General features: G+C 43.0%; 2 protein-coding genes across 3 annotated transcripts in view; both read right to left on the bottom strand.

The window, feature by feature from the left end:
- Positions 1-676: 676 nt before the first annotated feature.
- LOC118370156 (leucine-rich repeat-containing protein 58-like) lies at positions 677-5439 on the bottom strand. 2 transcript variants are annotated; one of them, XM_035755002.2, is made up of 4 exons: positions 4784-5439; positions 3032-3160; positions 2581-2858; positions 677-2359 (listed from the first exon to the last, which is right to left on the bottom strand). In XM_035755002.2, the coding sequence occupies exons 1-4, from the start codon at positions 5236-5238 to the stop codon at positions 2166-2168; spliced, it is 1056 nt and encodes a 351-aa protein (XP_035610895.1). In that variant the 5' UTR covers positions 5239-5439; the 3' UTR covers positions 677-2165. The 2 variants fall into 2 exon arrangements, with proteins under 2 accessions (XP_035610895.1, XP_035610897.1); XM_035755004.2 differs by lacking the exon at positions 3032-3160.
- A 639-nt stretch (positions 5440-6078) lies between these two features.
- The window catches only part of LOC118369975 (follistatin-related protein 1-like), a 29666-nt gene continuing 23739 nt past the window's right edge, over positions 6079-12005 (bottom strand). The window contains exons 8-11 of the mRNA XM_052499073.1: positions 10854-10966; positions 9173-9283; positions 8786-8880; positions 6079-8071 (exon numbers count right to left, since the gene is read on the bottom strand). Of these exons, the coding sequence (XP_052355033.1) occupies positions 8030-8071; positions 8786-8880; positions 9173-9283; positions 10854-10966 (361 nt within the window). The 3' untranslated portion in view covers positions 6079-8029. The remainder of the gene's footprint in view (positions 8072-8785; positions 8881-9172; positions 9284-10853; positions 10967-12005) is intronic.

Here is a 12005-nt window from a genome sequence, read left to right as displayed (position 1 = left end):
TGTGGTAACACATCATGCAGAGATCAAAATACCTATCCGAGGCCATCAGAATAAATATTATTCATGTCCTTGAGTCTGGGAGGGGTTACAAATACATTTCCAAGCAATTCAAAGTACATAATTTCACTGTCCGACGGATCATCTAAAAATTGAGAAAATTCCAGACCACTGGCAATCTACTTAGGACAGGTCGTCCCACCAAATTCAGCCCAAGAGCTGACCGAAAGATGCTCATAGAAGTCTCTAAGAACCCCGGGATAACATCAAGGGATCTACATGCCACTCTTGCCACAATCAATATTGAAGTGCATGAGTCAACTGTCAGAAAGAGACACAAACACAAACTTGGCCTACATGGGTGGTCAGGAAGGAAGAAGCCTCTGCTCTCAAAAAATAATATCAAGACAAGACTGACGTTTGACAGACAACACCTGGGTTAAAGACCAAGACTACTGGAACAATAAGCTCTGGACAGATGAGTCAACGGTGGAGTTGTTTGGCCGCAATGCCAGACGCCATCTTTGTCGAGAAAGAAACACTGCCTTTTGAACAGAAGAACCTCATACCAACCGTAAAGCATGGAGGCGGTGTCATTATGGTTTGGGGCTGCCTGAGGGAACAACTTTAACGCAGCCCGGACACAGAAATATAATCAAATGGAACAAAAACAATATCATGAAGTATTACACTTTATTATCATCATGCTAAATTCTTCACATTGGAATGTTTATTGCCACAAGTATTGCTCCGGGTATGAACAGCTAGATGCGGCTAGATGTTCTTTACCATTCGGCCATCAGATTTGCCACCAATGCTCTTTTATAGGACACATCACATCACTGCACTCTATACTCCTCTGTAAACTGGTCATCTCTGTAAACCCGTCGCAAGACCCACTGGTGGATGCTTATTTATAAAACCCTCTTAGGCCTCACTCCCACCTATCTGAGATATCTACTGCAGCCCTCATCTTCACAATAAAACACCCGTTCTGCCAGTCACATTCTGTTAAAGGTCCCAGAGCACACACATCCCTGGGTCGCTAGTCTTTTCAGTTCGCTGCAGTTAGCGACTGGAACGAGCTGCAACAAACACTCAAACTGGACAGTTTTATCTCAATCTCTTCATTCAAAGACTCATTCATGGATACTATTACTGACAGTAGTGGCTGCTTTGCGTGATGTATTGTTCTCTCTACCTTCTTGCCCTTTGTGCTGTTGTCGGTGCCCAATAATGTTTGTACCCTGTTTTGTGCTGCTACCATGATGTGCTGCTGCCATGTTGTGTTGCTGCCATGCTATGTTGTTGTCATAGGCGTCTCTTTATGTAGTGTTGTCTTGTCTCCCTTGTCGTGATGTGTGTTTTGTCCTATAATGTTATTTATTTTTTAATCCCAGCCCCCGTCCCCGCAGGAGGCCTTTTGCCTTTTGATAGGCCACACATTGTAAATAAGAATATGACTTCCTTAGTTAAATAAAGGTTCAAAAACAAATTAATTTGAAAAAACAGCATTATCTTATGTATCCAGTTAAATCTTTGAGCAAGAGATCCTCACATTAACATACACAACTTTCCCCTTGGTTTGTAACAACACAAATGGTTGTTTTGTGAGATAAGGGAAGGCATTAATGCCTGGTGTGTAAATGCTACAGGGGACAGAGACTACTGTAGATTAGGATTACATGTGCGAGCAGCCAAAGTGTCAATAGAAGTATGCCGGTTAAAGGGTAACTGTTAAGAGAGGTGATTTAAAAAAAAAGAAGCATGGAACACATTCTGCGTTTCTGAATCTATATTGTAAATTCATTCATCCCTTCATGTTAACACAGAAACTACAAACTGAGGCTCTACATTAAAATACATTTGATGAGTGCTCCACAACAAAATCAGTCCTCCATAAGCTTCAGTTAGATGTTTAAAACACTACGGCTCAAAAAAAATAAATGATAAACTGTGGTTCATTTACTTTACAATCACTCCTTGAGGAATCCTACATCTCATGTTGAATGTGGCACTCTATTGGAAGTGAACAGCTCAGTGTCGGTGTTTATCGTGTATGGCACAGGAGAAGTTGGGTTAGTCAGGTGAGTTGGGAGTCATGGAAACTGTCCATCATCCAGTATGTGTGTCAGTGAACTCGAGGTCCTTTCACATTCCACTTTCTTCTATCCCAGAAGCACTCTCTGCAGCCTGTTGGCCGACACGCACTTCTCGTCCTCCGACTCAGCATCGCTCTGCGGGTTGGAGCTGCAGGGAGAGGTGCATTCTGGGGAGCACAGGTAGTGCATGAAGGGTAGCCGATACTTCCCGCAAAAGTCCACAAACTTGATGTGCCTCACACATGAGTCAAAGTACACACCTGAGAGGAAGGAGACAAGTAGCACAACAATATGAGAGCAATACAAATATCTCAAGGTTTGATTTTATTTTCAAAGAGGATTTTTGAACATGTTTCATTTGAATTTTATCCTCAAGTTATTGAGGAGGATCTCTTCCTCCCTGGACGAGCCTCATCTGATCCACTCACAAATACTAGTACATAAGTATGTAACCTAAACCTGTCCCCTCTCCTCCACTTACCGGTACATTTAGGGTTGGGACACTTGCTGGCCAGGTCCAGGTAATGCACCAGGTTTCCAGGCAGGTAATTGGTGTGGTAGGGCAGGTTGCAGGACTTGATGGCCCGTCCGGCCAGCTCCAACAGGGAGGGAGGGTCGTAAGTCATGTCCTTGATGAAGCGGACCACCAGGGGGTTGCCGCGGAGACTGAGCTCCTGCAGGTGCACCAGGCTGAGGATCTCCCGCGGTAGGTAGGTGAGTAGGTTGTTATGGAGACTGAGGCAGCGCAGGGAGTAGAGTCTACAAACAGACATATTCAGACATGACAGTGAATCATGGCTTTAGCTCAGCAGGCTAACACAGTCTTATGACACACAGGAGACCCAAGTTAAAAAAGAAAAAGAAGAAAAGAACTGTCGGTCAAATTAAAAAATTATGTAAAGTCAGTGTTTCTCTTATGGGATGGCCCTCACCTGGTGAGTTGGGGGGGTACACTTTGTATCCGGTTGTCACAAAGGACCAAGTATCTGAGACCGCAAAGGCTGGCCAGCTCTGGGGGGATGGAGGTGATGAGGTTCCCACCCAAATAAAGCATCTCCAGACTGCATCAGATCAGAGAAAATAAATATGTTTTTCTTCACGCTTGGAATAACAGGGACGTTTTCTACAGCATAAAAATAATCCCGCAGAAACAGGAAATGTGAATTATTACGTGGATTATATAATGCACAATGTTCAAAGGTCAAGAATGGCCAAACAGTTGTCTAAATCCAGAAGAAGCATGTTGAAATTCCAGGGTTCAAAGATTGGACTGAGTGGTCTGTTTGTTTTTGGAGAACCGGTGTGATAAACTCTTGAACACCTCCAGAGCGAACACCTGCCAACTTTCTCTGATAAAGCTGACAACAGAAGAAAAAGAGAGGAGATAGAGGGAGAGTTAGTTAAGAATTTAACTCCAGTGTTTGACAATTTATGTCAACGGAAGAGATACAGAATGAAGAGAAGAGATGATTGTAAAACGTCTTCTCCTTTGAGAGAGAGAGAGAGAGAGAGAGAGAGAGAGAGAAATCCTATTATAAGTCAAGAGGGGAGGCCTTATGATGCAAAGCACAGCTGTTAATTTAGCCTCAATACAGTCTGAAACTGCTGTATGCTTTTTGGGGGTGTCCAATTGACCTTCTCATCTTATCTTTAGTCTATAACTTATTATCCACTCTGTTCCAAGTCCTAAACCCCCATTTTCCTCTCTCATGGTGCCAGTCCCCCACTGTGGGCAATATGTCAAATGACCTTGTTTTGTAACATGGCACACAGCCAGCCAGACAGGCTAAACTACACTGATGAGCTGATTCCCAAGATTTGTGTCAATGCAGCACCAAGATGTGGCACCTATCTAGCTGAATACAGCAACAGCATTGATTTTATGCAAATGTATATGCCCGTTATCTTAACCCTCGTCATCTAGTTCCTGAATGCACACCTTGACATTAACGCTGTAGTTATGGAGTCCCATGCATTTCATTAAGACACCAACAGAGCTTGTTATTCAAGCCTACTACTACATAATGGCTATTATGAGCATGCTATTTATAAGGTAAGGCGCAGGTAGCCTAGCGATTAAGAGTGATCGGTTTGTAAGTGGCAGGCGGCTGGTTCGAATCCCTGACCTATGTGAACAATCTGTCGAGTCCTTGAACAAGGCACCCAACCCTAATGGCTCGTATTTTACATTTTTATTTAACCCTTATTTAACTAGGAAAACCAGTTAAGAACATATGCTTATTTGCAATGACCGCCTACACCCGCCAAACCCAGACGACGCTGGGCCAATTGTGCGCCTCCCTATGGGACTCTCGTTCTGGTTAAGAGTGTATGCTAAATTACTAAAATATGTTTGATAAGGGCAACGTAACCTTGGATGTGGCGATTTCTTTATTCACATTTGAGCGTCCCAACGTTACGCTATTAGAAGCAACGAGTGTATAAACTCAGAAGCTTAAAAGCTTAAAGCTCATCTAAATGTCAACAACTTCACTTTGTCATGCATAGATGTTGTTGTTTGTTAAAAGTCCCCATTTATATTAAGTGCCTATAAAACCCATGATCGCATGGTAATTAACGTTACATGGGGTACTATGGTGTAAGTAGTTAGTTTCATTGGAACTAATACCGTTAGCCTACACTATTACAACTCTATTGCCGCTATAATGTATCAGTAGTCTTACCTGGTAACATGTTCTATCTCTGAGGGGATAGCTTTGAGTCTGTTACCCCCAAGAGACAGATATTTTAATCGCTGGAGTTTTAGAAACTGAATGGGCACCTCTTCAAATATATTCCCACTGAAGTTCAATGTGTCTATCTGCATGGACCCAAATTCCTTTGGGAACGAGAATTCGTTCAAACGGTTGTTCTTGGCTATGAGTGTTTTGAGGTTTGACAAACGTTGAATGTCCTCACAGAGAACCGTTAATCCATTGTTGCTTATATCCAGAACTTCCAAATTGGAGAATAGACATACCGAAGCGGGAAACACTGTCAGTCGGTTGTTATACAGGTAGAGTTGTTGGGTCACTCTCCTCCGTTCGTGACCGACAGTGTCCAAATTTAAGCTCTCCAGATTCAGATGGGACATGTCCAAAATACAACCCCCCTGATCAACTGTTGCAAACAGCTCCATATTCAATACCAATTGCTATCCAGCGAGTTCAAAAATCTGAATGAATTAAGTGTTGTTGTTTTTTACAAAGTATAAACTCTTTCAGCACTGGTCAAGACCGTATAAAGCCTCTCTACGCATTCTGCTAATCTGCAAATAAATGTCCTTTAAATACAGACCGCAGTCACACCACGGACCGTACACGCACAGCTGTCACATTGTCATCGCGTTCACATGTAGCGGGTGTTACAAGGCTGGTCAAGCTTTAGATTCTCCGCCCCCAGTTTAAATTAACCCGTGCATGCCTGCTTGCTCTGGTGCCACAGAACGTCTCCATGTCCAGAAATCACGTTTGCGTGTGTGGATGCTTTGTAAACGGTTATCTGTTTTCACACTGAAATACATGGTCAATTAACTTTGCAATTGGACACCCCAGCTCTCGTTTATATTAGCCTACGAGGAACCATATCTAATATTTTGTCATATGCCCTACTAGTTTTAGTGGTAGACCTTATGTCACAAAGGTCTGGATACATGTGAAATCATAAAATACATGTGAAATGATATAATGACCATTATAAGCCGTGGTATATGAGACCGTATACCACGGGTATGACAAAATATGTATTGTTTATCGTTCGTATGACTTTGTAACCAGTTTATAATAGCAATAAGACACCTCGGGGATTTGTGGTATATGGCCAGTATACCACGGCGAAGGACTGAATCCATGCCCTCTGCGTTGCGTTCGTGTATAAGAACAGCACTTAGCCGTGGTATATTGGCCATATACCACACCTAGTACACACACATTCAGTCAAAAGTGTATTAATAAAAATGTGCAATAACCATTCCAGTACGTCTATTAAATCTATTTATTGACATGTATAAAGCTTACACAGTAGTCTTAATAATCAACAGGGAGTAAATGTTTAATTAAAAGTCTCCTGTAAACAAGCAAACAAAGTGAGCTGGTATTATTCTAAAAGTGAGACAATAAACACATAACAAACAAAAGAAACACAGGCTACTAACTTCAATTAGACCATACATTTGGCATGGTTTCATAGTGAGAGACGTCCCCGAGGTCTTAGTGAAAATGTAAGGCACTTACTTTCTAAAAGTTACTACACATACCGTACTTCAGGTATCTTGCATTTGAGCTTTGGTTTCAGTTATGCCATCAAACATGTTTTGTAGAAGTTGTTCTTCCCAATCCTTGTACCCGAACAAAGTCATCCAACCAAAGCACCTATATCCCGAGAGACCGACGTGCATCAGCTCCCCGAAAGACACATCAACGATCAAATGAATTGCAGTACTGTTGGCAAAGCATGCACAGACGATGTATGTCTCAGACGGACCACACAATCGTGTATTTCAAATGAGTAGCACTGGAGTGTAATCATGTACATTACAAATCCACACACTACATCAACATATTTTTCTAGTTTGCTCACATTTTTCTAGTCCCCCCCGGGGTTTGAGAAGGAGACACAAACGTTATCACAAACTCTCCTAGCAATACAGTACTGTCACAACAGTGATTCAAACAAGCACCATCTATGTGTTTTGGTAGCCTGGATCCATACTGAATTCTTCAGTTTCACTTCACAATCCAAATCTGTATCCAGGCTAGTGCTTTGGCATTCAATTCATTTTATGGAGTAATAACTCTTACAACCCCATTGATAGAAAAGCCATTTGTAAACAGATGGACAGCATTACCCCATCAGTGTAAACATGCAGCCTACAGATTGAACCCTAGCATTTTTTTTTGTTTGACCTTCATTTAACTAGGCAAGTCAGTTAAGAACAAATTCTTATTTTCAATGGCGGCATAGGAACAGTGCCTTAACTGCCTGTTCAGGGGCAGAACAACATATTTTGTACCTTGTCAGCTCGGGGGTTTTGAACTTGCAACCTTCCGGTTACTAGTCCAACGCTCTAACCACTAGGCTACCTGCCGCCCCATATTGATATGAGTAGGGCGGCAGATCAGAAAATAGAGCTGGAATACAAGTTCTTGTCTAAGACTGAGTGTGGACTTTCTTAATTTCCTTTTTTTCTAACAGATTGAACCCTGGCACCATCAGATGTTATGGGTCAATGGGTTTTTACTGTATATATTACAGATATGATATGAGTAGTAACACTGCCAGGCAAGTGTAATCACACTGTTGATGGATTTACAATGGTATTTAGGTACATTTACAACTCAGCCATGTGTTCATCCTTCATGTGATTTACTCATGTGGCCCAATAAAATACCCAGGTGTCTGGAAGAGCAGCCCTGTAAGGTCAATGCATCTGATTATGCTTTCTCGCCGAATTGCTTATCTCAACCCTCTGTGATGGGGTTGGGTATGTGACGTGGCAACTGTGAAGTCATTTGTCTTTTAACAGTAGTTCTTACAACTTGTGCTTTCCTTATTATGTCCAATTCACACACTCTTCTCTTTTCTATAGATGACCTCATTTGACTGACAGAAAACAAAAACAACAAATGAACTCAAATGAATACAAATATTACCCCACCACTAGGTGACATGGATTCTTACCAAGTCTTCGGAGTGTTACTCAAATAGGATAACAGGACTGTGTTTGACGGTACGGTACACACAATTAAACTAGTCTCCCCTATACACAATAATATTACAATAGACATTGGTACAGTTTTTAAAAAATCATAATAATTAACATTTTAAATCTAAAAACAATCATTCCTTTAGCAACAGTACAAGCTCCAAAGCTTCAGCCAGATAGTGATTGTTGATGGTGGGACTGAAAAAGGTCTCTCTCTCTCTCTCTCTCAAATGTCCTTAGTGCTCACTTTCATCTTCTCCACAGTTTCCTAACAGGAGTTAAAGGAACAAGATTATTGGCTACTGTAGTACAAGTACCCTTATGATATACTGTGTACACAGCATGGGTTCATATAGTTTAAAATACATTAGCTGCTCTTGGTTGGCTTGCCTGACGCGATGGAACCAATGTAATAGTCCCATATGTGCAAACACCACCCATCTGGCACCCCAGGCAGGCTCTATCAAATGTGCCTAGTACTAAAAAGAAAGCAACACCCAGGTCTGATGTACAGTAAAGACACAGCCAAAAAGTGAGACATACCTAGAAGCATGGGCATGTAAACTTAGCCAAATATCGGCTCTGATTATTACAGTAATTGACTCATAAAGTTCTAAGTACAGGTGTGTGTATTGTATAAGTACACAGCCTCATTGACCTATACTGTTACTTAAAGGGGCAAGCCACGATTGAAACAATAACACTTCTTAAGTGTTTCGATTAAAAGCTGAGGGATGGGCTGGAGAAATGTACTGTAACCACTCTCAAATGCATAGACAGAGCTATGGATGTAAGGACTGACCATCCATTATATCAGAATTAGAGTTTAAACATGTTTTGAGGCATTTACAAATTTGACTCTTTAAGAGTCAATGGGTACATATAATTATTTATAAGTCCAAAAATATATGTAGCAACTGCAGATTGCCCCTTTAACAAGTAGCAGCAAAATGTAATGTGCTATTCATTGTTCCAGACTAACCTGATGTTTATTGAGCTCAGCCACTCGCCGTGTCCACTCCTCCTCTGTCATCTCCTGGTCAGCACCTTCAGTCTTCTCCACAGCAGGCACCTTATCTGCAGGGAGGGGGGGAGGGAGGGAGGGAGAAATAGAGAGAGAGAGAAAAAGCGAGAGAGAGAGAGAAAGAGAGAGAGAAAGATAGTGAGGAGAGGGGACAGAGGAAGCGAGACACAAGCCAATATGGACAGGGAGAGAGAGGGAGAGTGATTAAGCGAGGGAAGAGACAGACATAAATAGAGAGAGGGAGAGAGAAAGAACATAATTCATCTTAGAGCACAATCCCCTCACACTATGACCTAGATCAGTAAGGGCCTACTATAAAGGCAGGTGTAAGACAGCTAGTCTCACCTTCACAGGTCACAGCTGTGCAGACCCAGTTCCCACAGGCACAGACACAGCGGTTACACTCCACCTGAGTCTCTGCCCCGTCCTCATAGGTCTCATCCTCCAGGGCACACTCTACAGGAAGCAGATAACAGGAAGTCAATGGACATCACAGGAAATGACATGTTGATCAGTAACAGCACAGAGTTTTCAAACCCAGAGATCAAAGAGGCCAATACTTTTGGGAGCGCCTTGCGAAGCAGTCTCAACGGACCAGACTGGGTTTTGGGAAATCAGTAGGAGAAGTGAAAATGATTCCTTATTTGTGAATGTTCTTTAAATGTAAGAACCGATAACGAGAAGCAGGTACAGGGAGTTTAACATTTTGTTGGGTTCTGAGAATGAGAAATATACTTATTCATGTCACTGAGGGAGAGAGGGTAATGTATAACGTTTACATTATGTCAGGATATGTTATTGTTAGCAATCAGGGATCCCATGGGAGGGATCCTCTGGGATGAGAAGAGACACAGTCTGGTACCAGTCACCATAACAGCCGTGAGTTGGGGAGGAGTGATCACTTTGGGGTAGATGTCAGGTTAGATGAAGTGAGGAAGAACAGATATCACTAAGGTTCTGTCTAGCAACAGAGATGCATTGGCTGTTCATGATGTGTAGGAGGAGACTCAGCATAGTTAAATATCAGTGCTTGTGTGAATACCTGGTCGCCTGATGCAGCTGTATTGATCCTCTGGGAAGAATAAACTTGGCTAAGCTTTCATAGTGTCCGTAGAGTTTTTACTCTGAAGATTAGAACCTAACAATTTAAAGAACGGACATGGAACAGGACCAGCGTCAGAACGGGGGGAACAAAACGACATGACGACAATATGCTGAAGCGGGGAACAGAGCTGGTGAACAGACAGATATAGGGGAGGTAATGAGAGCAGGTGATTGTGTCCAGGTGAGTCCAAATGATCGCAGATACGCGTGACGAGGGAAGCAGGTGTGCGTAATGATGGTGGCAGGTGTGCGTAATGATGGTGGCAGGTGTGCGTAATGATGGTGGCAGGTGTGCGTAATGATGGTGGCAGGTGTGCGTAATGATGGTGGCAGGTGTGCGTAATGATGGTGGCAGGTGTGCGTAATGATGGTGGCAGGTGTGCGTAATGATGGTGGCAGGTGTGCGTAATGATGGTGGCAGGTGTGCGTAATGATGGTGGCAGGTGTGCGTAATGATGGTGGCAGGTGTGCGTAATGATGGTGGCAGGTGTGCGTAATGATGGTGGCAGGTGTGCGTAATGATGGTGGCAGGTGTGCGTAATGATGGTGGCAGGTGTGCGTAATGATGGTGGCAGGAGTGCGTACTGCTGGGCAGCCTCAGAGCGGGAGCAGGCATGACAGTCAATCGACAGACACAACCTATAGACCCGATGACGTGTTTCTGCGCATAACCATAGATAGCTAACGTTGCCATGACATTGCCTACAAGCGTAATCGGGGATCTTTATTGGAGAAGCAGTTTCTGGACATCTTCATTTTTATTTTCTTTGGTAACAGTATTTCATTTATGAAAGGGTCTTTTTTTAATGTGTTTTTAAAATGGTTGAATAATCAAATCACATTTGTAAAAAAACGTAGGGATTGAACACGGGACATAGAAAAACACATAACAGGAAGATACTGTATATGGTGTCAGTCTTACTTCTCTCTGGTGGGTTGAAGCCAGGCTTGAAGCAGTTTAGGAACTCATCGAAGCTCAACTTCCAGTCCGTGTTCTCGTCTGAGAGCTCGATGAGGGCATCCACACACAGGCTCCTAGACACCAACAGGAGAAGTGGGGTCATGAACAATAGGACCAATAAGACACAGGAGGGAAATACAGTTAAACAGACTACTGTTACTGCCATTTCACTGGAGCTAATGTATATACACTGAGTTGACGAAACATTATTGACTTGCACCCCAGCCCCTTTTGCCCTCAGAACATCCTCAATTCGTCAGGGAATCGACTCTACAAAGTGTCAAATGCATTCCACATGGTTGCTGGCCCATGTTGACTCCAATGCTTCCCACAGTTGTGTCACGTTGGCTGGATGTCCTTTGGGTGGTGGACCATTCTTGATACACACAGGAAACTGTTGAGCGTTGAAAAACCCAGCAGCGTTGCAGTTCTTGACACCAACCGGTGCGCCTGGCACCTCCTACCATACCCCGTTCAAAGATATTTCTGTTTTTTATTTCTAATACATTTGCAAACATATTTTAAAACCTGTTTTTGCTTTGTCATTATGCGTAGATTGATGAGGGAAAAAATGAATTGAATCCATTTTAGAATAAGGTTGTAAACATAACAAAATGTGGACAAAGGGAAGAGGACTGACTACTTTCCGAATGCACTGTAAATGTTCCTTAGACTGGGCCTACTGCCAGTCCAGTTGCCCTTTAACTCTAGTCGATCTCACAGATGACCCCAGATAGCCAGCCGACACAAATTGGGAGGAAGATTCCACACATGAATGAGAGTTGATACTGCCCCTAATCCCTGTGTCGCTCTCTGCGCCCGCTCCCAGACCCATGATGCATGGGAGAGGGGTATGGTCCCACGGGACAGCGGCCCCATTGCCACCCACACCCACCACCACATCCCATCAAAACAAGCCGCCTCACCATTGCAGAACTGCCAAAACAGCACTTTCAGCCCCCCCAAATCACCCATCCCCCTGCCCCTGTTCTCAATCAGGGACAGCTGTCTATCGTTGTCTCTGATTGGGAATCATACTTAGGCAGCCTTCTTTCCCTGTTGTTTGTGGGTAGTTGACTTTGTTAGAGGCATTTATAGCTGAAGTTAAACTTT

This window comes from Oncorhynchus keta, chromosome 37, assembly GCF_023373465.1.
Source record: "Oncorhynchus keta strain PuntledgeMale-10-30-2019 chromosome 37, Oket_V2, whole genome shotgun sequence".
In the NCBI taxonomy this organism is placed as follows: domain Eukaryota; kingdom Metazoa; phylum Chordata; class Actinopteri; order Salmoniformes; family Salmonidae; genus Oncorhynchus; species Oncorhynchus keta.
This window is presented reverse-complemented; position numbering and strand designations above follow the sequence as displayed.